The sequence below is a fragment of the Staurois parvus genome, unplaced genomic scaffold, assembly GCF_062004578.1.
Source record: "Staurois parvus isolate SC_StPar_1 unplaced genomic scaffold, SC_StPar_1.0 ptg000727l, whole genome shotgun sequence".
NCBI lineage: Eukaryota > Metazoa > Chordata > Amphibia > Anura > Ranidae > Staurois > Staurois parvus.
The window spans coordinates 5,503,013-5,527,941 of record NW_028318523.1 but is presented as its reverse complement, the minus strand read 5'-3'; the positions used below and the strand labels follow the sequence as shown (position 1 = coordinate 5,527,941).

The 24,929-nt window shown below is 43.1% G+C and overlaps 1 protein-coding gene across 1 annotated transcript in view; it reads right to left on the bottom strand.

Moving 5' to 3' along the window:
- Positions 1-24,929, bottom strand: part of LOC149445344 (leucine-rich PPR motif-containing protein, mitochondrial-like) — a 164,207-nt gene that overhangs the window by 77,412 nt on the left and 61,866 nt on the right. The window contains exons 12-13 of the mRNA XM_089653936.1: positions 17,483-17,601; positions 6,182-6,275 (exon numbers count right to left, since the gene is read on the bottom strand). Of these exons, the coding sequence (XP_089510062.1) occupies positions 6,182-6,275; positions 17,483-17,601 (213 nt within the window). The remainder of the gene's footprint in view (positions 1-6,181; positions 6,276-17,482; positions 17,602-24,929) is intronic.

Sequence of the window (24,929 nt, the reverse complement as noted above, 5' to 3'; positions counted from 1 at the left end):
ATTTTCAGTAAAATTATTATTAATCTGTACCTGCTGGTGTAATGCATATATGGGTCTATTGGGTGGACTTTAAAGGATAAGTTCACTTTAAAACAAAAAATAATAAATGCACTTTTTTTGCAGCTAAAAAAAAATGAGCATTTATTATTTTTTGTTTTGGAAGCCTAGAAAGCATTACACTAGCAATTAGCATATTGCTGGTGCCATTCAGGACTCCTGCAGGCCTGCCAGTGCATCTGTCTACCCATACCTTGTACGGGCAAGCAGATAAAAGCTGACAGATTTAATGAACTACATTGAGAACTACAAGCTGACAGCCACAAAGAATACTGTGAATGAGTGACACAGCCGTACGGTCACTTTTTCTCTTTTTTTTATTTTAATTGTGAAAGCTAGTGGGGGGGGGGGGGACAGAGGGGCCAGTCCTTTCCTAACATGTTACAACCCAAATATAGGTGCAACATGTTACAAAAGGTGAATGTATCCTTTAATACAGAGCAGCTGCATAAATGCACCTAAAGGGAATGGCTTTTCTGTGCTGAGAGCACGCTGGCTGAGTGCTCTTAACACAGTAACGGAGCTGTCACAGGTAGCTCCCAATGCATACTTGTGATCGGGACCTTCCGATCACGACTCCTGTGGCCAATCTCAGTGGTAACAAGATTGGAAAGCATGCTATCGACTCCCAGCATTTAGATCCTCTTATAGGACTGAGGGGGCAGCAGCGGCAAGGGGATAATGATTAAATTTATACGAAATAATTTTAGAGGACACAAACAGAATAAAATGAAAAAGATGAGACTAAGTTGAGGAAATAGATACCAAATATGACAACTTAAAACTGGGTGCAGCAACAAAACAGCAACTACCATACCCATCATTTTTATAGGTGATGCTTCAAGAACCCGTACAGCTCATCAATTTACAATAAAACGACCCTGGAAATATTCCTCTTACTCCAGGGAGTGAGGTGATACCCAATATGTTTTTTGCAATATGGTTGTCTTATGCACTCTTTGTGAAAATCTATGTATGTGCGTGCATGTGGGGGCATTATATATTTGATAAAACTTATCTTAGCCACTTGCCCTCCAGAGAATTTACCCCCCTTCCCGAACAGCCCATTTTTGGCGTTACGGCGCTGCGTTACTTTAACTGAAAATTGCGCGGTCATGCAACACTGCACCCAAATGAAATTTATATCCTTTTCCCTCAAATAGACCATTTTTTTGATGGTATGTGATCGCCTGTGCGGTTTTAAATTTTTTGCGCTATAAAAAAAGCGACAATTTTGAGAGAAAAAAAACAATATTTTTGACTTTTTGCTATAAAACACGTCCAGTAAAATTTTTTTTTTAAAAAATCAAATTTTATCAAATTTAGGCCAAAATGTATTCTGCTACTGTTTGGTAAAAAAAAAATCCCAATACATGTAAATTAATTGGTTTACGTAAAATTTATAGCATTTACATGGCAATATATATACACTGGGATTTTCTTTTTTTTTTTTTTTTTTTTTTCTACTAGTAATGGCAGCGATCAGCAACTTATAGCGGGACTGATGCGGGCATTCTGACACTGGAGGGAACTGACTTGGTGTCACTGACATCCCCAGTGACACCAATACAGTGATCGGTGCTAATAAAAAGCACTGATATTGTGCTGAGGACACTGGGCAGGAAGGGGTTAACATGTGGGGTGATCAAAGGGTTAACTGTGTGCTATTTTACTGTGGGAAGTCTCTTTGCTTTCAACTGTAAGCATACTGCTGTGCAGAGCCATGCAATGCAGTGTGTGGGAGCTGACAGGGGAGAGAACTGTATTGTTTACATACAGTTCTCGCCCTCCGTCAATAATGATCCGCGATGACTGGGTGCCGGCGAGTAATCTCTGGCCAGGACACGGTGATTGACAGCCGAGGCCATGAATAGGGGCGCGGGTAGGGCTGGAGCGCACCCCCTACCAGGAAATGCAAAATCACGTACAGTGAGGCAAAAAAGTATTTAGTCAGCCACCAATTGTGCAAGTTCTCCCACTTAAAAAGATGAGAGAGGCCTGTAATTGGCATCATAGGTAGACCTCAACTATGAGAGACAAAATGAGAAAAAAAATCCAGACAATCACATTGGCTGATTAGGAAAGAATTTATTTGCAAATTATGGTGGAAAATAAGTATTCGGTCAATATCAAAAGTTCATCTCAATACTTTGTTATATATCCTTTGTTGGCAATGACAGAGGTCAAACGTTTCCTGTAAGTCTTCACAAGGTTGGCACACACTGTTGCTGGTATGTTGGCCCATTCCTCCATGCAGATCTCCTCTAGAGCAGTGATGTTTTGGGGCTGTCGCTGGGCAACACAGATTTTCAACTCCCTCCAAAGGTTTTCTATGGGGTTGAGATCTGGAGACTGGCTAGGCCACTCCAGGACCTTGAAATGCTTCTTACGAAGCCACTCCTTCGTTGCCCGGGCAGTATGTTTGGGATCATTGTCATGTTGGAAGACCCAGCCACGTTTCATCTTCAATGCCCTTGCTGATGGAAGGAGGATTGCACTCAAAATCTCACGATACATGGCCCCATTCATTCTGTCCTGTACATAGATCAGTCGTCCTGGTCCCTTTGCGGAGAAAAAGCCCCAAAGCATGATGTTGCCACCCCCATGCTTCACAGTAGGTATGGTGTTCTTTGGATGCAACTCAGCATTCTCTCTCCTCCAAACACGACAAGTTGTGTTTCTACCAAACAGTTCTATTTTGGTTTCATCTGACCATATGACATTCTCCCAATCCTCTTCTGGATCATCCAAATGCTCTCTAGCAAACTTCAGATGGGCCCGGACATGTACTGGCTTAAGCAGGGGGACACGTCTGGCACTGCAGGATCTGAGTTCCTGGCGGCGTAGTGTGTTACTGATGGTAGCCTTTGTTACGTTGGTCCCAGCTCTCTGCAGGTCATTCACTAGGTCCCCCCGTGTGGTCCTGGGATTTTTGCTCACCGTTCTTGTGATCATTTTGACGCCACGGGGTAAGATCTTGCGTGGAGCCCCAGATCGAGGGAGATTATCAGTGGTCTTGTAGGTTTTCCATTTTCTAATTATTGCTCCCACAGTTGATTTGTTCACACCAAGCTGCTTGCCTATTGCAGATTCAGTCTTCCCAGCCTGGTGCAAGTCTACAATTTTGTTTCTGGTGTCCTTCGACAGCTCTTTAGTCTTCACCATAGTGGAGTTTGGAGTGTGACTGTTTGAACTTGTTATCAGTATAAAAGACACCTGTCCACAACCTCAAACAGGTGCCATTAATACAGGTAATGCGTGCAGGACAGAGGAGCCTCTTAAAGAAGAAGGTACAGGTCTGTGAGAGCCAGAGATCTTGCTTGTTTGTAGGTGACCAAATACTTATTTTCCACCATAATTTGCAATAAATTCTTTCCAAATCAGCCAATGTGATTGTCTGGATTTTTTTTCTCATTTTATCTCTCATAGTTGAGGTCTACCTATGATGCCAATTACAGGCTTCTCTCATCTTTTTAAGTGGGAGAACTTGCACAATTGGTGGCTGACTAAATACTTTTTTGCTCCACTGTATACGTGATTTTGCACACCCCTGCTGCCCTGTATCAGTATATCTGCTATAGGGCGGTGGGAAAGCAGTTAATATATACAATGTTTAAAACCGTATGGTACCATTTTTTACATACAGAATTGATCTGTGGCTTTACAGCCGCTCAAATCACTTCTATCAGCGTGCCCGAAGCTAGCTCTTTGAAATGCACTGTGTGCACAATTATTAGGCAAGTGAGTTTTTTGACCAAATCATCATTTTTATGCATATTGTCCAACTCCAAGCTGTATAAACTTGATTGCTTATTAGATTTAAACCCATCATGAATGTGAGTAAGGGACCTTAGATTATATGCCTCTTGAGGGTTAGGGACTGATGTGAATGTACAATTCATATGTAAAGCGCTGCATACATTGATGGCGCTATATAAGTTCCTATAACAAATGGCAGGTGAGGTGTATTTGTGTAATGAGGGAGGGTGTGGCCCCAGGAGATCAATACCCTATATCAAGGTGTGCATAATTATTAGGCAACTTCTTTTCCAAAATGGGCCAAAAAAGGAGATTGAAAAGTCAAAAAATTGTAAAAAGCCTTTCAGAGGGATGCAGCTCTCTTGAAATTGCTAAGATAATTGGGACGTGATCACAAAACCATCAAATGTTTTGTTGCAAATAGTCAACAGGGTCACAAGAAATGTGTTATTAAAAAAAATAAATAAATGAATTGTCAAAGATTTGAGAAGAATCAAGCATGAAGCTATCAGGAACCCATTACCCTCCAGTGCTGTCCTATTCCAGAACCAGCAACCTACCTGGAGTGCTCAGAACTACAAGGCTCAGGGACATGGCCAAGGTAAAGAAGGCTGAAACGTGACCATCACTGAACCAGACACATAAGCTGAAACGTCAAGACTGGACCAAGATATATCTGAAGACAGGTTTTTCAAAGGTGTGATGGGCTGATGAGATGAGAGTGACTTTTGACAGACCAGATGGATGGACCAGAGTCTGGATCAGTAACTGGCACAGAGCTCTACTTCGACTCAGATTCCAGCCAGGTGGAGGTGGGGTTCTGGTAGGGGCTGGTATTACTACAGTAATTACTACGCCAGTTACTAATCCAGACACAGACCCATCCATCTGGTCCGTCAACAGTCACCTCATCCCATCAGTAGATAAAACCTTGACCCAGACTTCATGTGTCTTGTTCAGTGATGGTCTGGTTTCAGCCTTCCTTAGCTTGGCCATGTCTCTGAGCACTGAACACCTCATACGTCTGTGCACTCCAGGTAGAATTAAGTTCTGGAATATGACAGCACTGGAGGATAATGGGATCCTGGTAGCTTCACATTTGATTCTTCTCAAATCTTTGGCAGTTAATTTCTCAACACAATTTTTTTTTCAACACATTTCTTGTGACCCTGTTGACGATTTGCAACAAAATGTTTGATGGTTCTGGGATTACGCCCTAATATCTTAGTAATTTCAAAAGTGCTGCATCCTTTGAAAGACTTTTTACAATTTTTTGACTTTTTAAAGTCAGTTAACTCTCTTTTTTGCCCATTTTGGCTGGGGAAAAGAAGTTGCCTAAAAATTATGCACACCTTGATATAGGGTGTTGATCTTCTTAGGCCACATCCTCCCTCATTACACAAATAGACATCACCTGAAATGCTTAAATCCAATAAGTATTCAAGTTTATACAGCTTGGAGTTAGACTATATGCATAAAAATGATGATTTGGTCAAAAAACTCACTTGCCTAATAATTGTGCACAGGGTGTATAAACAAACTTTGGCTACTATTGTTTACAAAGCTGTTAGTGCTGAGCTGTAAGGCCCCTTTCACATGGACAGCATCCACTTAGTCACCTTTTTTCAAAGAGAAAACAGATTCATTTCACATTAGTTTAGATCCGATTTTACAACCATGACTCGTTCCTGCCATTGGTGTGATATTTCCTGCTAACAGCAGAATGCAAATGAAATGGATGGCAGCAAAAAAAAAAAAAGTGGGCAAACTCCCCCCACCCCTCATACCAAACCCTTTAGAATTTATGGAGGGCCCAAAAAATAAAAAAAAAAAAAGGGTCTGGCATGGATTTGGGGGGAGGGTGGGCACCTCACCATACCAGGCCATATGCCCTCAATATGATGGGGGGGGGGGGTTATTTTGTCAGGAAGGGGGGGTGGGGAGAACAGGATTGCATTGAACAATTATATATTGCAGTTTACAGGTGTTAAGAAACTTGCTTTCTCTTGCTTGAACATTTAAGTAGAAAAAACATTAAGGTTGCCACTCAAAGTAGTAACCTTTAGAATTTTAGAACATTTTACGCAATCATCATCAGCCCATTTTACATAATCTGCAACAAAGATTTTATAAGAGTGTTTGGTAAGGTATAACAAACCATCATTGAAACACATGCATTTAGCAGCAAACCACTACATCAGGTCACATTATTCTTTATGGTATAAGAGCTCCGACCAAAAAACTTCTACCCCCGAGTCGATGGCTAGGTTATAAATACAGAAAGTTAAAAAAAAAAAAAAAAAGCCTGGAATAAGTATCTAGATTGGAATAAATAAGTATCTCGATTGAACATAAAAATACTCACATAAAGAATCAACCCGTTTTAAATTTCTATTCTTAAGTCCTCCTTTTAGTACAGATAGGTAAAGATCATTAAATTCTTCTTTAAATTCATATCCCTGATAAAAAAAAAAGTTTTTTTTAAATTTTTGTTTTCTAAATTAGAAATAGAACATGAACAACATACAGTAAAAATAAGACATGCATTTCTGAATGTGAAGGATTTGGGTTTTTAAACACTCCATTTAAATAAGCTAGAAAAGCATGAACAGACTGACACAATTGTGTTTGTCCCGTCCATATCTTGCACTGGAAAACGTTGCAAAATGCAGACAACCACATCTGATACAAATTAGTTCTTAGGCAAAGAATATACTTTACAGTAGATGGAAACCCAATCACTCAAATGTCATATACTGTACATCCCAGCATGTAAGTGACATCTCAAATATTGTTTTTAACCCCGTTACATGTGCAGCTTTGATTAAAACAATACCTGCTGATCCTGGTATGGAGGGTCCTTGATCAGAAAATTTTAGTTATGGGGGGACAACGGTCTCCCAACTATCTTCCTGCATTGTCACCCTGTCACATGCCCCCTGGTGAAGAATACAGGCGACCATAATTACACACACTGTACAGGCATGGTTGGCATCGGCGAAGGGGATCTCTGTAAAGTCAAACCTCTCTGCTAATGAACTGTAGTTACAGATCATTAGCAGACAGGTTTGACTGCACAGAGACACCGTAAAACCATATCAGTGAGTGGATCACAGCACGGAGCTTCACCTCAGATCACCAATGCCCTGCATCAATTCATCTCTCATCACCCTACATCAGGTAGACAAGGCCGCCGGTTCAAAAACTCACCTCATAAAAAGGTGATTGCTACAAGAAATACCACCTTTCACTTGCAAGAAGGGAGAGAAATTTCCTTAATGGATTTTAAAAAAATGGTTTCTGAAGTGCCAGCCAGCCAGCCACATTTAGATCCAATGGATTTACAGGCACATGAACAGAGGAAGTCAGATGGGTTTAACCCTATGAAAGGGTCTTAAGCAAAGAGAGGCTAACTGTCTCTGAAACAAGATAGACAAGGCAGAAACCTGACCTTTAATAGCACTGAGAGCCAAACGCTGCTCCTTACCTAGCTGCTAGATGAAAATGATAATACATTCTACAGAGAAACTACTAGGGTGAAAGCCCCTACACTCACACCAAATGAAGAATGTCTTCTATGTCCAGTGGCATACCTTGGTGGAAACAGCCTTCCTAGAGTTTAGCAACGTAGTAATCACAGATTCAGAGAAGCCCCATCTCTCAAAAAATTAAGAAGAGGTGAGAAACAGAGGCAGCGGCACAGAGTTAAACTCTAGTTTGGATCCCTAGTATACCACCTCCTGCTATCAAGAACCTGAAATGCAAGCTATCTACGCACCCACAAATGTGCAGCTTCTTTCAGTGAGTTATATGGATGCTCTTGCCACCAGTAGTATTCTTCATAATGGTATGAAGAGTAGATCAAAGGAGACATTGCCCATTGAAAGTGGATCCAGGCTGTCTGAACCCCCTCCGGAGCGCTGGACATTCGCGGCCTACATGCCAACGGAGCCTGCGGCCTAACTGCTTCCTCATCCGGGGCTACGTTCCTACTGGAGCCTGCCCACCCTCAACCTCCGCAGCGGCTGTCGAGTGGGGACAGTGGAGGGAGAATACCATGTCCCGAACCGGGGCCTCGGTGTATCAACGATCCTGCGTGGCCTGAGGCTTCCGGCCTCATTGAGGGGCACCAATCTGCCTGCAGTCCAAATCCCCCCTTCTTCTACAGGATGACAGCTTCTTGGGGGAACCGCAGAAAGACGTCTGCCCCACACACAAATACAGGTTCATTTATACTTATTCATTCATGTGGGCCGGCTGGCTATACTGAGCGACACTTATTATAGTAGTCACATTTCTCTACCTGTACGGATGAGGCCGGGGATGACTAGAGGCAAACCATCGGCCGCTGGCAGACGATCAGAAACTACACAAACTGCTCAAACCAATAGGCTCTAAAGGAGTAACGACAATGGCCGCACCTTCATCTCAGGAGCCCAATCCACCTGCAGACTTCAACTCTCTCATGACAGCTATTTCCAATTCTCAGGCGGTACTCACCATGAAAATTGAACATCTGCAGACTGACATGATTGAACATCTGCAGACTGGGCTGATTCGGCAAAAACTTGACACCCTCCGGGGCCGAGTGACGGCGGTCGAGCAAAGGGTCAGTGACATGGAAGACACCATCCGCAGTCACTCGGCTGAGATGCATACAATGCGGGTCAAGGTCAAATACCTCAAGACTAGAGCAGAAGACGAAGAAAACCGCAGTAGACACTATAACCTCCGTAGAGTGGGTCTTCCTGAAGGGGAGTAGGGTGAGGATCTGCCACAGTTCACTGAGAATATCTTCTCCACTCTTTAATGCCTCAAGCCACCTTCTCTAGCTTTTTTGTGGTTGAGAGGGCCCATCGGAAGCTGGCTGCCCGGGGCCCACCTGGCTCACTGCCCCGCACCTTCATTTTTAAGCTGCTCAACTACCGAGATCGAGATCTGGTGCTACTAGCAGCCAGGTCCCAGGGGGAACTCCGATACAAAAATCATAAGCTGATGCTGTTTCCCGATTACTCGGTGGATACCAAACGGCAACGTCGCTCCTTTGATGCTGTCATGGCCCAACTGCGAGCAAAAGGCTTTACCTATGGCATGCGGTTTCCTGCGAAGCTCAGAGTTCAGGATGGAGAAACCACACGCTTCTTTACTGTGCCTGAGGAGGCAGCTTCGTTGCCGGAAACCCCATGATCTATGCGCTGATCTCGATTTAAACATCAGAAGCTTACTCCAGACAACTTTGCCTGCTGCCTTTTGCCCGGCTGTGCCTCCTGACTAGTGACCAACGTGGGAGGAATCTGCCTCGAGGTTGGAGAGACATTATTGGGGCTCTCCCCTCTTGATTCATCTAAAATGTATTAACTGTTTATTGTTAGGGTGGGAGGGGTGTCTGATGCCTCAGTTTGATCCCTGCCCCTCCTCTAAGTCGGGGTTCCTAGATTCTCTGTTTATCTGTTGTAATTCAAGCTAGCACCCTTGGCAATTGCTGAGTGACCTGCCCCAATAGATATGAGGTGGCATCTCTACGGTATGTGAGCTCTACAGACTTGCTCTATGGACCTCCCTATGGCTTGTTGCCAGATTTGGTTCAGGGAAATGTAACTCTCCCGGTTTTGGGGGGGGGCGGTTATGTTTTTTGGGAGTTTATATATTTTTTTCCTACATTGCAAGGTACATTTACTATCTCAAGTGGTCCATTTTCTATATGGTATCGAGCTGGTATACAGGTTTTTATGCTACATGACTTACATTTTTGTGCTTTCTTCTCGGGGTTCAGCCTGAGGGGCTGTAAATCTGTTTTATAACATCTATATAATGGTATCCCCCAATTTAAAATGTATCTCCTGGAATGTGCAGGGCCTCAACTTCCCTGTGAAGCGTTCCTTGGTCTTCCAATTTCTCACACCCTACAGTCCACACATATGCATCTTGCAAGAAATCCATTTGATGGGCTGTAGAGTACTTAGCTTAAAGAGAGCTTGGATTGAACACTAATACAATGCTACTTATTCTTCATATGCCCGAGTTGGTGTCCTTGTTCATAAATCATTGCCATTCACTCTCCTCCATCTCAGGCTGGATCCTGAGGGCAAATATGTTTTGATACATGCAAAGATTAAATGCTTTGAACTGGTAATAGTTGGCCTTTACCTTCCACCTCCTGCCGCCACGCGCTCGTTGGCTGCTCTGGCCCCGCTCTTGGCATCATATCCCACATTCTCCTTGCTGGCGAATTTAAATCTTATTCCCGATCCTAGTGTCGGTAAACTATATCCTGAAGCCAGCAGGGAGTCGGAGCTGGCCATATGGGCGGGGCTTTAACAGTTCACGGACGTGTGGCGATGGAAGAATCCTGAGACTAGGGCTTATACCTGCCACTCGCCCTCACATAGAACAATGTCTAGAATTGACCTTTGCTATGTTACACCTTTACCTTTAACGAGGGTCCAGATTACAGTCCTACCTAGGGAGATATCTGACCACGCTCCACTTCTCCTCCGCTTGAGTATTTCTGATGCCCCTTCTGAAAAAATTTGCAGACTATCCCGCTATTGGATTACTGACCCGGAGATGGAGTCCCCGATGGGGGAGACCTTGGAACATTATTGGGCCTCTAATGCTGATACCGCTGCTGTGCCTCCCCTATTTTGGGAGGCTAAAAAGGCTACCCTTAGGGATCAGTATCGTGCCCTGATGGGGGGCTGCAGGCCATGGAAAGTCAGAGGTGGAGGTGGTGGACAGGCGGGTGCAGGAATCTGAATCCAGGTGTGTCTAACCTTGACCATATCACTCATCACAACTTGCAGCTGGCCATTAGGGAAGCCCTACTTTTGTGCATGGAGGCCTCCAGAAAGGCGCTGCTCCACCAGAATCAGCGCATTTTCGAACAAGGGGACAAAACTGGGCGCCTCTTGGCTTGGTTGGCTAGGGAACAAACTTCTATGACAAACGTTGACCTTATTCAAGCTGAGGATGATCCTGTCTTAATTAACCATCATTTTGCAGAATACTATGCAACTTTATATTCTTCCAAAGCTACCTATACCTCACAGGAGTTGTCCCAGAATTTGGATCTTGTTGGTTTGCCATCTCTTTCTCTGGCCCAGAGGGAAAAATTGGATTGGATTCTTTGCTTGAAAGAGAGCAGGCGGTCGGTGCTCTCCAATCTGGTAAAACGCCAGGCCCAGATGGTTTTTCAATTGAATCTTATAAAACTTACATTGATTAACTAGCTCCCCTCTTCCATAACTTTTTTTTTTAATATCCTACATGAGACAAAAACCTTGCCCTCTTCTATGCCGCAAGTGGTGATAGTAGTGATTTTAAAGCCTGAAAAGGATCTGTCCAATGCTCCTCTTACCGTCCAATTTCCCTGTTGAATACCGATACGAGCTAAAGTGCTTGCTGGGAGGCTGTGCTCAGTTATATCTACATTAGTACATAATGATCAGACGGGCTTCATGGATAAGGGCACTGACTTTATTATACGTAGATTATTCACTCATATCTCTATGGCTGGTGACAAGGACGACCCAGGTGTAGTGCTGTCCCTGGACGCTGAAAAAGCCCTCGATTCGGTCGAATGGGTATACCTGTAGGAGATTCTTGGACGTTTTGGATTTGGCCCCAATTTCATCGTCAAACGCCTATACAGTGCACCACACACGAGAGTCCGTACTAATAATGTTCTCTCCACAGGTGCACTCGACAGGGTTGCCCACATTCGCCGGGCCTGTTTGCCCTGGCGATCGAGCCTTTGGCTTGTCTGATCTGCTCCTCTAAGACCTAGCGAGGGCTTCCTGTGGGTGACTGGGAGGATTGAGTTTCTTTATACGCAGACAATACTCTTTTATATCTGAAGGACTGCGATCTGTCTCTTAAAGCAGCACTTGACATTATCAATCGCTTCGGTCATTACTTTGGTGAATGCATAAATTGGGAATAGTCAATATGATTTCCTCTTGAGTCAGGACCTTTGCCTGTCATTTCATTTGCCCCCTATTAAATCGGTCTCCAAATTTAAATACTTGGGCGTGGTGGTTCAGCATGACCTGACTAAATATCTTTCGGACAATCTTCATTCTCTTTTGCAACAGCTGCAAACTAAGTGTAATGCTTGGTCTTCCCTTCCCATTAGTGCCACTGGCTGAGTAATCCTTTTTAAAATGATTTTTCTACCCAAGTTTCTCTGTTTCGCCAAATGCCTATACAGATCCCACCACCCCTTTATTTGTTGTGTGGATGGCCTTGTCTCTGTGTTTCTCTGGGCTGGGAGGGCCCCTAGACTTTCCCAATCTACCTTACACTTACCGGTTAATCATGGCGGCCTGGCACGGCCTAGGCTACTACAGTGCTATTGGGCAACTGTCTTGGTTATGGTGTGCCGGTGGTTCTCCCAGCCTAGGGATAATGCAGCGGTGATCCTGGAAGCAGCAATATTGGGCTTTAATGCGGAACTCAGCAACCTTGTTTATAGGGGCCCAAAGTCCACCCACCCGGCCATCACTACTCCCATGCAGACAACCCTGACTGTGACGGGAGTCACTTTGGGTGGGGGGCCCATGGAACCCAGCTCCCCATATCCCTCTTATGTATAAATCACCCTGTACCTGTTAGGGGTACGAGGTGATCTGTCCTAATATTGTATGGGCTTTGTCTCAGACTGTGTAGATATGTCTAAGATATAGGTGGGGAGGGGGTTGTTGATTGTTTAAGGTTATGTGGCTGCATCCCATTGTTCTATTGTTTGTCTGGCTTGGGAGCAAACTATTATGGGATGTATGTGTTTATGTGTATTGGCTTAGTGGGGGGGAGGGGGTCGCCAGCAGCCCTCCCTCCTGATAGGACTGTCTGCTGGTGTGAAGTTTGAATACCTGTGTGTCTCTTGTTACTAAATGTAGATTGCCCCGCCCTGTGTCATTATGCAAAGGGAGGGGGGGGGGGAATTGTCCACTGGGGGTATATATCTTGTATCTGTGTTCAAATAAAATAATCTACCTCCTGGTTTACTTCAAGACTGGTTTTGTCTAGTCTTGTATGGTCAGCTGTGGTGTCTATTCTCAGTGTTCGGACGGGGAAGCTGTATTCTAACAGAAGTACTCAAGCGCAGTCTGGGTCGGTTCCATTACATTGACGGTATGGAGACAGGCTAGGGTTCAATATCGTGTAAACAGCACCTACTCCCCTTACACGCCGCTCTGGGGCAACCCTACACTCCCCCATCTGCACACAATACCAGATCCTGTTGTGTGGACCCAATATGGCATTAAAATATTGCGACATATCATGCCTCGCGGTCTCTCTTTCGATGAACTCAAACGCAACTATGGTTTGCCTAACTAGATGTTCTTCCGGTTTCTACAACTGCACCATGCGATTACCGCTCAATTCCCATCTTCCCGTTATACATACTGTCCTTTTGGAAAGCTTGTTGATAGAGGAGGACTTGCCTAAACCCGCATCACTCCCTGCTATCTCCTCTGACCACCCCTAGAATGCAGTCACTTTATAGACAATGGCACGCAGACCATCAGTCCCTGACAGAGGATGATTGGGAGTACTGCCTTTTGCAATGTCTCCCTACTATGATCTCAGCCAGGGATCGTTTTCTACAACTGAAATGTATCCATAGAGTATATTACACCCTTCGCTGACTGGCTGTGATATATCCTGGTAGATCAGCGACATGCCCTCGCTGTGATATGGCTGTGGGCACGTTTAACCACATGCTTTGGGAACGTACAAAACTATGTCCTTTTTGGACCAGGGTACTAGACACTATCAACGCGGCTGGCAACCTGTCCGTTCTCAAGGATCCGCTGATAATGTTGTTGGGCCTTACTGATCTTGTAGAAGCATCTAAGCATAGTAAACGGTTTGTCTTCTTTTCTTCGTATTACGCTAGATGGGAAATTTTGTTGAGATGGAAGCTGTCAACCCCGCCCACAGTCTCTGGTTGGAAGGCATAAATCAATGGTGCGCTTCCTCTATATAAGCTTACATATATGAGTCGCAACTGTCCAGCAAAATTTGATAAAATCTGGGCAGGGTGGGTGGAGGTACAAGGCCTCACGATATAGGTTATAACGTTTCCAGTTAATTGTTGTCAAATGTTTGCAATACCGAACAATATGCTGCTACTTGTGCTGTCTACTTTTCTCTTTTACCCTCTCTCCCCCTTCCCTACCTTACCCTTTCCACTCTTCTCCCCGCCTTATTATTTTCATGCTCTTTGATTTCGCTCTCACTTCCTTTCCCTAGCAGGATATTGGCATTTGGACCATACTAAGTGCATGCTTATTGAGTCTGCTCAGGCTAACAGGATGATACTGTAAGAGTCTTCAATTTTGGAATACTAGTGTATACTGTTAATTCCAATGTATAATACACGCTTGTTTTGGTTTCATACACCTTGTATTGTTTGTACCATTGTACAAATATAATAAATGCAACTGTTAAAGAAAAAATAAGACCAAAGTCGTAGGTGCAGTGGGGTAAGATGCAGGAGAGCACTTGAGGCCTCTGTGGTAAAGATTGCAAAAATGGGTGATTTGGCCCATAAAGTGTCGCATGACTATAGTGAAAACCTCAGTCAATTTGCAGATCAATCGGCGTCGCCCAACAAAGCTTAAGAGATGTCAGGTAATGGAGAAGACTAGGTGCATGACTCTAAGCTACAGACATTGGCACAATTGGTAGTTGTGCTGCATGCAGCACTAGAGGGGTTAGTAGATTGGCACCCATTACAGTGGCACTGTCACTCCCTCCCCACCCTAGTCTAGAATTTGGCACAATTGGTAGTTGTGCTGCATGCAGCACTAGAGGGGTTAGTAGAGTGGCACCCATTACAGTGGCACTGTCACTCCCTCCCCACCCTAGTCTAGAATTTGGCACAATTGGTAGTTGTGCTGCATGCAGCACTAGAGGGGTTAGTAGAGTGGCACCCATTACAGAGGCACTGTCACTCCCTCCCCACCCTAGTCTAGAAGTTAAGAATGGCAGTAAGGCATCTTAAAGCTAATGGAAAGAGGCAAGGCCTTTGTACTTGCAAATCCCAAAAAGCAGTTAGCAAGTTGAATGGTGCAACATTTCCAAAGATGAACTTATCCTTTAACCTCCCTGGCGGTATGATTATTTCAGATTTTTGGTGCTGAAAGCGGTACCATTTTTTTGCATGGAAATATGTATTTTTTTAATTGTAGGCCTGTAATTTTTAGGAAAAACTCACTGGAATCTGTCCGAACAAGAGTCTAGTAAACATCACGGGTATGATAAAATTTGAAACACAAAATCATAAATTATAATTTAATAAATAATCATAAAAATAATATAATAATAATAAAAAATTTAATTCAATAATATAATCAAACCAAAAACACTGAAATTTGAAAAATAGCGCCAAGTTCGCACATTGCTGAGCTCAGTCGCAAAATCGTTTTCAGTGTCTGATGACGAATTTCCCCCACGAATCATTATCACTCAATTCTGCAAGTGGTTCTGATTTACTATCGCTGTTCTCTAGCTGATCTAAACCGCTTTTGACCTAAAGGGACACTTTTTGGATGCATGGACTATTCTCAGTTTCCAGGCAGAAAGAACAGACAAAATGCAGGTAGGGCGCCGGACAAAGCACTCAGGACAAAATGTATGTGAAATTGGTTGAGACAGCAATGTTTTACTATGTAAAAAAAAAAAAAATGACATTTTTTTACATTTTTAAATTTCCCGCTGCCGCCCGTACGTCCCGACGTCACAGAGACAGGACACAGAAGCCGGACGCCGGCATCGGCCGGAGGAGATGGCCGGGGACGCTGCAGGGGACACATCGCGGGAGCGCAGGGTAAGGTAAGTGAACAACAAATGCCGGAGCAGCGCCGCATGGTATTCCCGAGTGTAGCTCGGGGTTACCGCTCTTGGTACTGAAATGTTACCCCGAGCTACACTCGGGAATACCGCTAAGGAGGTTAAGAAACAAGTTTTCCTCCCTGCAAGAAACCGCACCAGCTGTGTCTTCCTCTCAACTAATAAAAACTTGTAAGCTTAGCCGAATTCATGGACCATATAAATGTAGGTACTCAAGTTACATGGCCAAAAGCTGCAATGGCAGAGCAGAGGGGAGTCAATGACAGCTGGATCATTTAAGTGAATAGAAGTGAATTGTGAATTAGAGTTCACAATGTCAGGCTGCTGTGACCCAAAATACCAGGTTTGGGTTTGAAAAGAATAAAAGAAAGAAAAACGTTCAAAAATGTTTGAGCTGTTACTCAAAGGTTGGAAGAGTTTTACAATGGCAGAAGAGTTTATGTAGTGGGCAGGATTTGATTAAAAACCTGACTGTGAATCCTGTCCCAATTATCAAGGTCAAGGTTTAGCTAGCAATAGTAAGTCACATACAACATAAAGGAAATCTAAACCCAACAACAAATGTAATATTTTTCAGTCTGCCAGTCCTATACCTGAAGAATGAAAACTAACAACCATCCTGTCATCTAAGAGCAATTTTAGCAAGCACAGAAAATACCCATGGGCTTTGCCAGAAATGCAAAGTCCTTGTCACGTCTTGTGAGTTGAACTCATAGCACAAAATGATTATCTTTCTTCTGTAAACTACTAATCCTCCCACCCACCATGTTGTGGAGATAAAGATATGAAGTCCAAGCCTGGGTGACAACCGTGGTGGCTCTTTTCATAGATACAGAGGAGTTATTGGGCATTACCAGCCTTGGACAGGAAGCATATTTTTTGCAGAAATACCAGGTGAAGTAGAGTTTAAAACAAAACAAAAAAAAAAAAACAAAAAAAAAACCAGCTTCTCTGGTTCGAATGAGCATCAGACACATACAGTTTAAAGTAGAACTCCTACTTTAATATCACTTTAGTTTGTTTGGGCTAAACAAACTATTTCACTTACAAAACAATACAGTAAGCAGAACTGTGTTCAGGCAGGAGTACAGGCGACTTTCCATCTGGAGAAGGATATAAGAGAGTCGGGTTGAATGCTTCTCTGCCATTCAGCAGAAACCTTGTTATTCTATCAATAAATAAAAGGTTTCCACTGATTGGCCGAGGTGGAAATCGGGATATTATCTGCACATCATTTCACCTTGGCCAATCAGACAAAGCCTTGTATTTATTTCCAAAAATGCAAGGCTTCTCCTGAATGGAGGAGAAACATTCAGCCCACTTCTCTAATTCTGGAAGCAGACAGGGAGTTTCCCCTACTGTTGGCAGAACAGAGTGTGGTTACTGTATATAGACAAAACTAAAATATTTACAGCACACACAACATCCGCATTGTTCTTATAAAGGAAGTAGCTTGTTTGAGCCAGCTTTAAACTCCCTGCTCAGTCTTTATTCGCTCCTTAGATCACCTCAGTGGATAGTGGTTAAGGCAACTGAAAGGTCTAATCTAAGAAATCTGGAAAAGTCAGGCACCGATAAAGTAAACAAAATCAGAGTGGGGACAAAACTAAAAGTAAAAGTAATATTGGAGATGTTAAGGTGTTTGTTCCTAAACAGGATTTAAATACGTTTATGCAGAACAGGTTCACATTGCGGGAGAACATTCTTTCTTATAAACCAAAACTTACACAGCCTTGTGGAGACCAAGAAAATGGTTTTCAGAGTCTTCTAGTGTATCAACATTGAAGAAAAATAAAGATTATCGTACCTGCAATATGGATTCAGGAGATTCAACACTTTCAAATAATTCAGCAACATAAAATTCAAAGGTATGCAAAGAAAGATCCACGTTCATCTCTTTCATCACATGGAGAATCTGCAGAAAACCTAAAAGAGTGAAAAGAAATGAGAAATCATTAATCAGCCAGAAAACCAGAACTGTACACTCTATGGTGTTTTTAGCAAGAGTATTGAAATGTTAACCGAAGGACTGTGAACAGTATAAGGCTCAACATGATTTGTTCTGCTGACCACCATGATCAGATATGCCAGTATTTGCAGCAATTAAAAAAAAGAGCAATGGTGATAGCATGATAGAAGTGTGCTGATCTGTGACCAGACAGATGAGCCTACTGAAGCAAGCATACACGCAGAGATGGACACGGTCCAACCATTTTGCTCCAACCATCCATGTTGTTAAGAATTATCCATGTCTCCCTCATTCTTCCCTCCTTATTCTCTGTTCAGCCACAGTGACATCTGGTTGTGTGTGTGTTGGCAGTGTCACAGGCAGGACAGAGCACAACAGGGAGCCCAGAGCTATAAAACACCTCTCTGAGCGAGGTGCCTGGTTGTCTGAGAGAACCGTGCCATATAGCACCTCGTAAGAGATAATGCAAGCCTTCCCAGGAGTTCAAGGCATTCCAGAGAAGCAGGAAACCAGATAACACTTTTAAAATCCATTTTTCTCCCTATGTCTCATATCTTGGAATATGATAGACATATAATAACCAGGCATATCTTCAGATTGGCCACGAGGAGACAAACAGTTTGGTAGGTCACACTCCCTGACTGGAATACATAGGAAAGCAGAAAATTACATCTCTGGAACCCTTCAAATATGTATTTCATATTTCATATCTACCCGCTCCTCAGAGGCATCTGCATAATAATCTACCCGCGGATGGAATGTCACTTGTGCATAGGGAAAGTTATGAGCCAAAATATGAACTAAGAGATTTTGGTTCTAGTTTAGGTCCACGCCCAGACAATCCCTCCCTAAACGGGGTATTGGTCCTTGACTTCAGAGACACCCCCTGCGAGGGGACTACAAAATGGGATGTCAGGCCTAAGAGAAGTTAAGTTGAAGAATTCTCCCGTTTAACATCAGAACCAACTTGGGGTACAGCCCTTTCGCTCTGAAACTTGATCTGCTAACCCAGGACTTTGGCAAGTACTTTAACCCTCTAACTTCTTTCTGTTATCGCTTTGCTGTGCTGTTGCTCTCTGTATATTTATATATATATCTTAGTTACATCTTTTTTCTGTAAATATTTTTATTGTACCCGCTTGACCTTTTAGTAATAAATCTTTCCTTCTGAAAGTGTTGAACTGTTACTATAGCTCTTAATTGCAATTTACGAATTCCTGCCTCTAAAAGAGCGCTACTGTGTTTGTTTACTCCTCTGTATAACCGGCCTGCGGTGACCGTGTTATACAGACGATTATCTCAACCATTATAGTGTTATAGCGGTTATCGCAGTTTCCTCTTTCTCTGTACAAAAAGGAGGTGGTGGCAGTGTGAAGGGTTAATTGCGTAATTAACCTGACCCAGTAACAATCGCATTCAGGCTGCCGGTACATAGATTGTGGTCTAATTAGCTGGAAAATCGTTGCACAGGGTGCAGCTGTATGTGGCATTGTTACGCACGTGACATCGCGGTTTTAGATTGGCTAGTCCTTCGGTCACGAGTTTGGTGAGAAGGCCTGGGTCTGACGCCACGTACGTCACATATTGGTGGCAGCAATCGTGGGATCGTCACATATTGGTGGCAGCGATCCTGGGATCGTCACACCTACCATTACAGAGACTGATGTGTGACAAAATGCTATATTGACAACAAACTGCAATTTGTCTGCATCTGTCCCCTGCCACCTCTAAGACCGAGAAATGACCAATAAAACAATGCTGATTTCTTGGTTCTGTGCCAGTCTCCAGCTCTCTGCTCTACCCCTCCATCGCTCACTGGAGCGCCGGGCTGTGGAGGTGGTGGGAGTGGCTGGCTGAGGTTCTTACTCTGAGCCAGCTTCCAGTCAGGCATCCAGGCAGATCCTGACAATATGGTCGAGATCCTTATAGAGTCTGGGCCAGCTCTGTGACGTTAGCTGGCTTCGGACTTTAGCCCACTGTTGGCTGAAAACAGGTCACAATGCACAACTGAGTGACCTATAGGAGAAGTATAGCCAAAAGAGCTTTGGTCCTACTTCTCTTTTAATGATGCTACCATGATAAAACAAATGATAAATTATGCTATCGTCAGATTTGTACATTTTCATAAAGCCTTAAGGTGATCACAGAGTGTGGTTAAAAATAAAAGCAAACCTTCACCCTGTAAAACAATTCAGTTTAAAATAGAAATGAAGGTTAAAACATTTGTAGGTAGATATAAAAAAAAACATTATAAATACCTTTTCCACCTTTTTTTTTTTTTTTTTTTTTTTTTTAAAGGTGACCATATTCCCTCTGTTCACAGTTGTTCTGAAAGATGGGGGGGGGGTTAACATTTCCCAGTGAATGGCTGTGCAAGATTGGGGGGAGAGCTTGTCAGGGCAATTCTGATCACTGAGAGACTCCATAGTAGAAGCACATGTATAAATGGATAGACTGAAGGCAGGTAAGCTAGAGGGAGCCCACCCCTCCTTAAAAAGGTACAGGGGTGCACTGGACACCCAGCATATAGAACAATGGCAGCCAGGGTGTCCATTGCACCCCCTCACCAGCAAATCAACAGTACGAAAAAGATGGCCACTGCCCCAATCCATAACTGGCCTTCACAGCAAGGAACACATGGAAGGGTGACGCATGTCAAACAATAAAAAAGACAAATTCCCAGCTCAACTTACCAACCAGCCTGCAAACAAACCAAATTGTCCTGTCTAACAGTTTGCGTTAAAAACAGGGGTTTATGTAGCACATATTTGCAAATACTAGCGCATGTATTTGCAAATGTGTGCTAATTAAACCCGTTTTTAAACGCAAATTGTTAGACAGGACAATCTGAAGAATTCTGTATGTTCTGAAGGCAAAAGGGGGTGCTCATCAGTTTCTAGATGGTTGCATCTAATAAAATGTCCACCAAGTAATTATCCAATGATAAAGAAACCTGCTTTTGTGTAACAGATGCGATTGTTTTAACCACTTGTCCTTCAGAGGATTTACCCCCTTTCCTGACCAGACCATTTTTTGCGTTACGGCGCTGCGTTACTTTAACTGACAATTGCGCAGTCATGCAACACTGCACCCAAATTAAATGTATGTACTTTGTTCCCACGCATAGAGCTTTCTTTCAGTGGTATTTGATCACCTGTGCATTTTTTTTTTCATTTTTTAGGCTATTAAAAAAAAAAAAATTTTGAGAAAAATTTTTTTTTGACTTTTTGCTATTACATGTCCAGTAAAAATTAAAAAAAAAAAAAAAATATCAAAGTTTGTCATAAATTTAGGCCAAAATGTATTCTGCTTCATGTCTTTGCTAAAACAAAAATACCAATACGTGTAAATTAATTGGTTTGCGTGAATGTTATAGCGTTTACAAATGGCGGTATATATGCAGGGATTGTTTTTTTTTTTACTAGTAATGGTGGCGATCAGCGACTTATAGCTGGACTGCAAACTGACTTGGTGTCACTGACATCCCCAGTGACACCAATACAGTGATCAGTGCTAATAAAAAAAACACTGACACTGTACTAACGGCACTGGGCAGGAAGGGGTTAACATCTAGTGCAATCAAAGGGTTAACTGTGTGCTGTGTGTGGTTTACAGTGTAAGCATGCTGCTTTGTATAGATCTGCTATGCAGAGCCATACAAAGCAGCATGCTGGAGCTGACAGGGGAGAAATTTGTATTGTTTACATACAGACCTCTCTCCTGTCAGTGATACTCTGACCGCTGGAAATCTGTACTGTACTAAAACTGTACTAATGGCACTGGGCTGGAAGGGGTTAACGTGGGGCGATCAAAGGGTTAACTGTGTGCTGTTTTACTGTAAGTTGTGTCTGTACTTCACTGTAAGCACACTGCTTTGCATGGCTCTGCTATGCAGAGCCATGCAAAGCAGTGTGCAGAAGCTGGCAGGGGATAGAATTGTATTGTTTACTTACAATTCTCTCTCTCCGTCGGTAATGCTCCACGATCACCGGGTGCCGGCGAATAATCTCTGGCCGGGTCCGGTGATTGACAAACTGGGCCGCGAATAGCGGCGTGGAAAGGGCATTCGCGTGCGTCCCCCTACCTGAAATGCGAAATCACGTATATATACGTGCACCCCTGCTGCCCTGTAAGCAGTATATCTGCTATAGGGCAGCAGGAAAGCGGTTAACAAAGCAAAGGAGTTAACCCATTTATTCAAAATCTCATTCACATCGCATCTGGAAAAAGAAGAGTACACTGTGTAACATTCCATGACTGGAATAAATGGAGCCCATCAGCAGCTGAAGCATTAACGCTGTCGAGCCAGAGGGGTGGCCCAGTCAATCTATAATATTTACAAGACTTTGCTTTCATTCCATTATACACACTTATCTTCCTTATGTCAAAAGTTCTACAGGTATTGACATCTCGCTGGTTTGAAGCGGACACGCTCCAAGGCCTGCACCCAGGCAGAGCATATGTTGTTTTTTTTTTTCTCAGCTTGCCTCGTGGATTTGTTACTTTTCAAAATGCAAAGTTTGAAAAGTCTTCAGCTCTGCCCTGGAGTGCCACCTATGGAAAAGTGACACTTCCATGAATATTTTATGCAGTGCACAATGGTGCAAATAATACGATGTGAATTCCCTCTGAGCACTTAAAAATACATGCAGGCAAGTCACACCAAATTAAAGTCGCATCAGCTGCTCAAGTTTGCCTTAAACTAAATGCCCGATTTTGGCTTGAGACTTGTAAAGAAAAAAAAAAAAACCTCATAGCACATTAATTATTATGGCCTTCTGTCTGGATACACAGTATATTCTCGCAGTGCATGTCAGCATGTACGAGACACTTGGTCAGTTTTCACAGCTGCACTAAACGGCTATTAGAGACGGCAAGGGGTCAGTGAACTCTGTCATTTCAACAGATCACCGATCTTCATACAGCTTCAAGGGAGCTTGTCAGGATACAAAATATAGGAGATGCCATTACAGACTAGGTATTAAAGGTGATGGCTCCATGGCAGACAACCTGATTACAGCTTCATTACCTCATGGGCGGCTAACTTGGAACAAGCAAGAAAAAAAAAAAAAAAAAAAAGTTCTCACACATTACTTACTGAAAAATGCCCAAAATTAATAAATGAACTAAAAAAAAATATGCAGCTTCTGCTGCAATACTAAGCTTTCCCCCCAGTGCAACGGTTTTGTTCCACTAGAAGTCACCAGTCTTCTAGGTTGAGTTGTTGGTTGTATTGGATGAGAGTGCGCACTGGATGCCTTTAGCTGTCATTGTGCTTTTGCTGGGTGTCCCTTGTACCCTAAAAAGGAGGGTTGGGCTCCCTCCAGCCAAACCTGCCCTTAACCACTTCCTGTCCGGACACTTTCACCCCCTTCCTGTCCAGGGCAATTTTCAGCTTTCAGCGCTATCACACTTTGAATGACAATTGCGCAGTCATGTAACACTGTACCCATAATAATTTTTTACCATTGTTTTGAGACAGATCAAGCTTTATTTTGGGGGTATTTATTCACCGCTGGGATTTTTATTTTTTTTGCTATGTAAATGAAAAAGTCCAAAAATTTTGAAAAAAAGTGTTTTTTTTTTAAATTTTGCAAATAAATAATGTTTCATCATAAATCTTGGTCAAAATTTATTCTGTTATCTATTTAGTAAAAAAAAAAATCCAAATTAGTTTATAACCAAACATTATAATTTTTAAACATTTTTATTTTATTTTTTCATATTATTTTTTATTTTTATTTTTTTTACATACTGTCACCCTAGCAGTACAGTGTCACCATGGTGACACTGCACTACTTGTGGGGGGTGATGAAGATTTTTTATTTTTTTTTCTTTTTACACTGATTGCTTTAACACCCATATAGGATGTAAAAGCAATCATTTCTCCTCCTCTCTGGCTGCATTCTTGCAGTCATTGAGAAATACTGAGTGAGCTGTGATTGGTCACAGCTTGTCACATGGTACAAGGTTGTTGTGAATAGCCTTGTACCATGTGACCTCTGTGATCATTCACAGATTTCACACATAGTAAGCAATGTCACAAGTGCCATCTTGATTACTACTTTGCATGTGATCACTGATTGGCCAATCAGTGATCACATGATCGGGACCTCGTACAGAGGTCCCGTACGACGTTCGACGTTCCACTGTGTCTGGAGGACACAGCAGGCACCGGATCGCGGTGCTGCGCGCTCCCAGGAAGCGCACACAAGCAGGGGGCAAGGAGGTCGTTTATAAACGGCAACCCGACCCTGCACTGCCACCGTTCGGACGTTTATATAGAACGGCGGGTCCAGAAGTGGTTAATATATCCCAGGAGTGCTTAACCTTTTGAAGAGCAATGGCCACTTGAGTGATTTGGTAACCGGTCGTGGGCCACAATAAAATGGTTCCAAATTTCAAATTTTTTATTTTGAACAGCATAATGAACATTTTCTTCCTGCAGCCACTGAATGCCAGTGGGATGGAGAGGAGAAGTAGTTTTCAGCAGTTGCAGGAGGAAAATGGATAGGTTCCTGTATATACCGCCCCCAATGCCCCTTCTGTCCAAGTGTAAATCAGAATGTGACAGGGAGGCCACACACACCCCCTGGAGTATGGGTTAGGGTTGCCATTGTGACCCCTGGCACTACACCAGTGGTTGGGAGAGGGCGTGGGGGCTGGGGGGGTGTAGTAAAAACATGTTAACTATGAAGTTTCACTGCCCCCCCAAACTGCAAATGAGCTCTTACTGTCCTGAGCACCCTATAATGCTGCTTTCAAAGTGATGCGCTGCGGTTTACCAAAACAGTGCGTGCAGCGCGGTGCATCTGCGGCTTTCCCTCAGGTTAGCTGCACTTTGCCACAGACATCCATTTTATCTGGTAGGTGTGGTGCACTTTCAGAAAGTGCACCAAAACTCCTGCATTCAGTTTGAGCTGGAGGGCCACATAAGAGGGCTCCATGGGTCACAGGGTGAGCACCCCTGATCTATCCACTGCTATACAGTTGTGTCCAAAATTATTCAACCCCCACTGAAATTGAGTGTTTTGGCCAGTTTGACATTGCTTTTGATCATTCAGTCATCTTGCTTACATTTACATTAAAGAGGCACTTGTAGGTCAGACAAATATAACATAACAGTTATAATGAAATAACCACAAATGTCTTTTCTGTGCTCACAGCATTATCAGTTTTATTCAACCCCCAAGTGACATTCAATCTTAGTACTTAGTACAGCATCCTTTTACAGTTATAACAGCTTTTAAACGTGAAGCATAGCTTGACACAAGTGTCTTGCAGC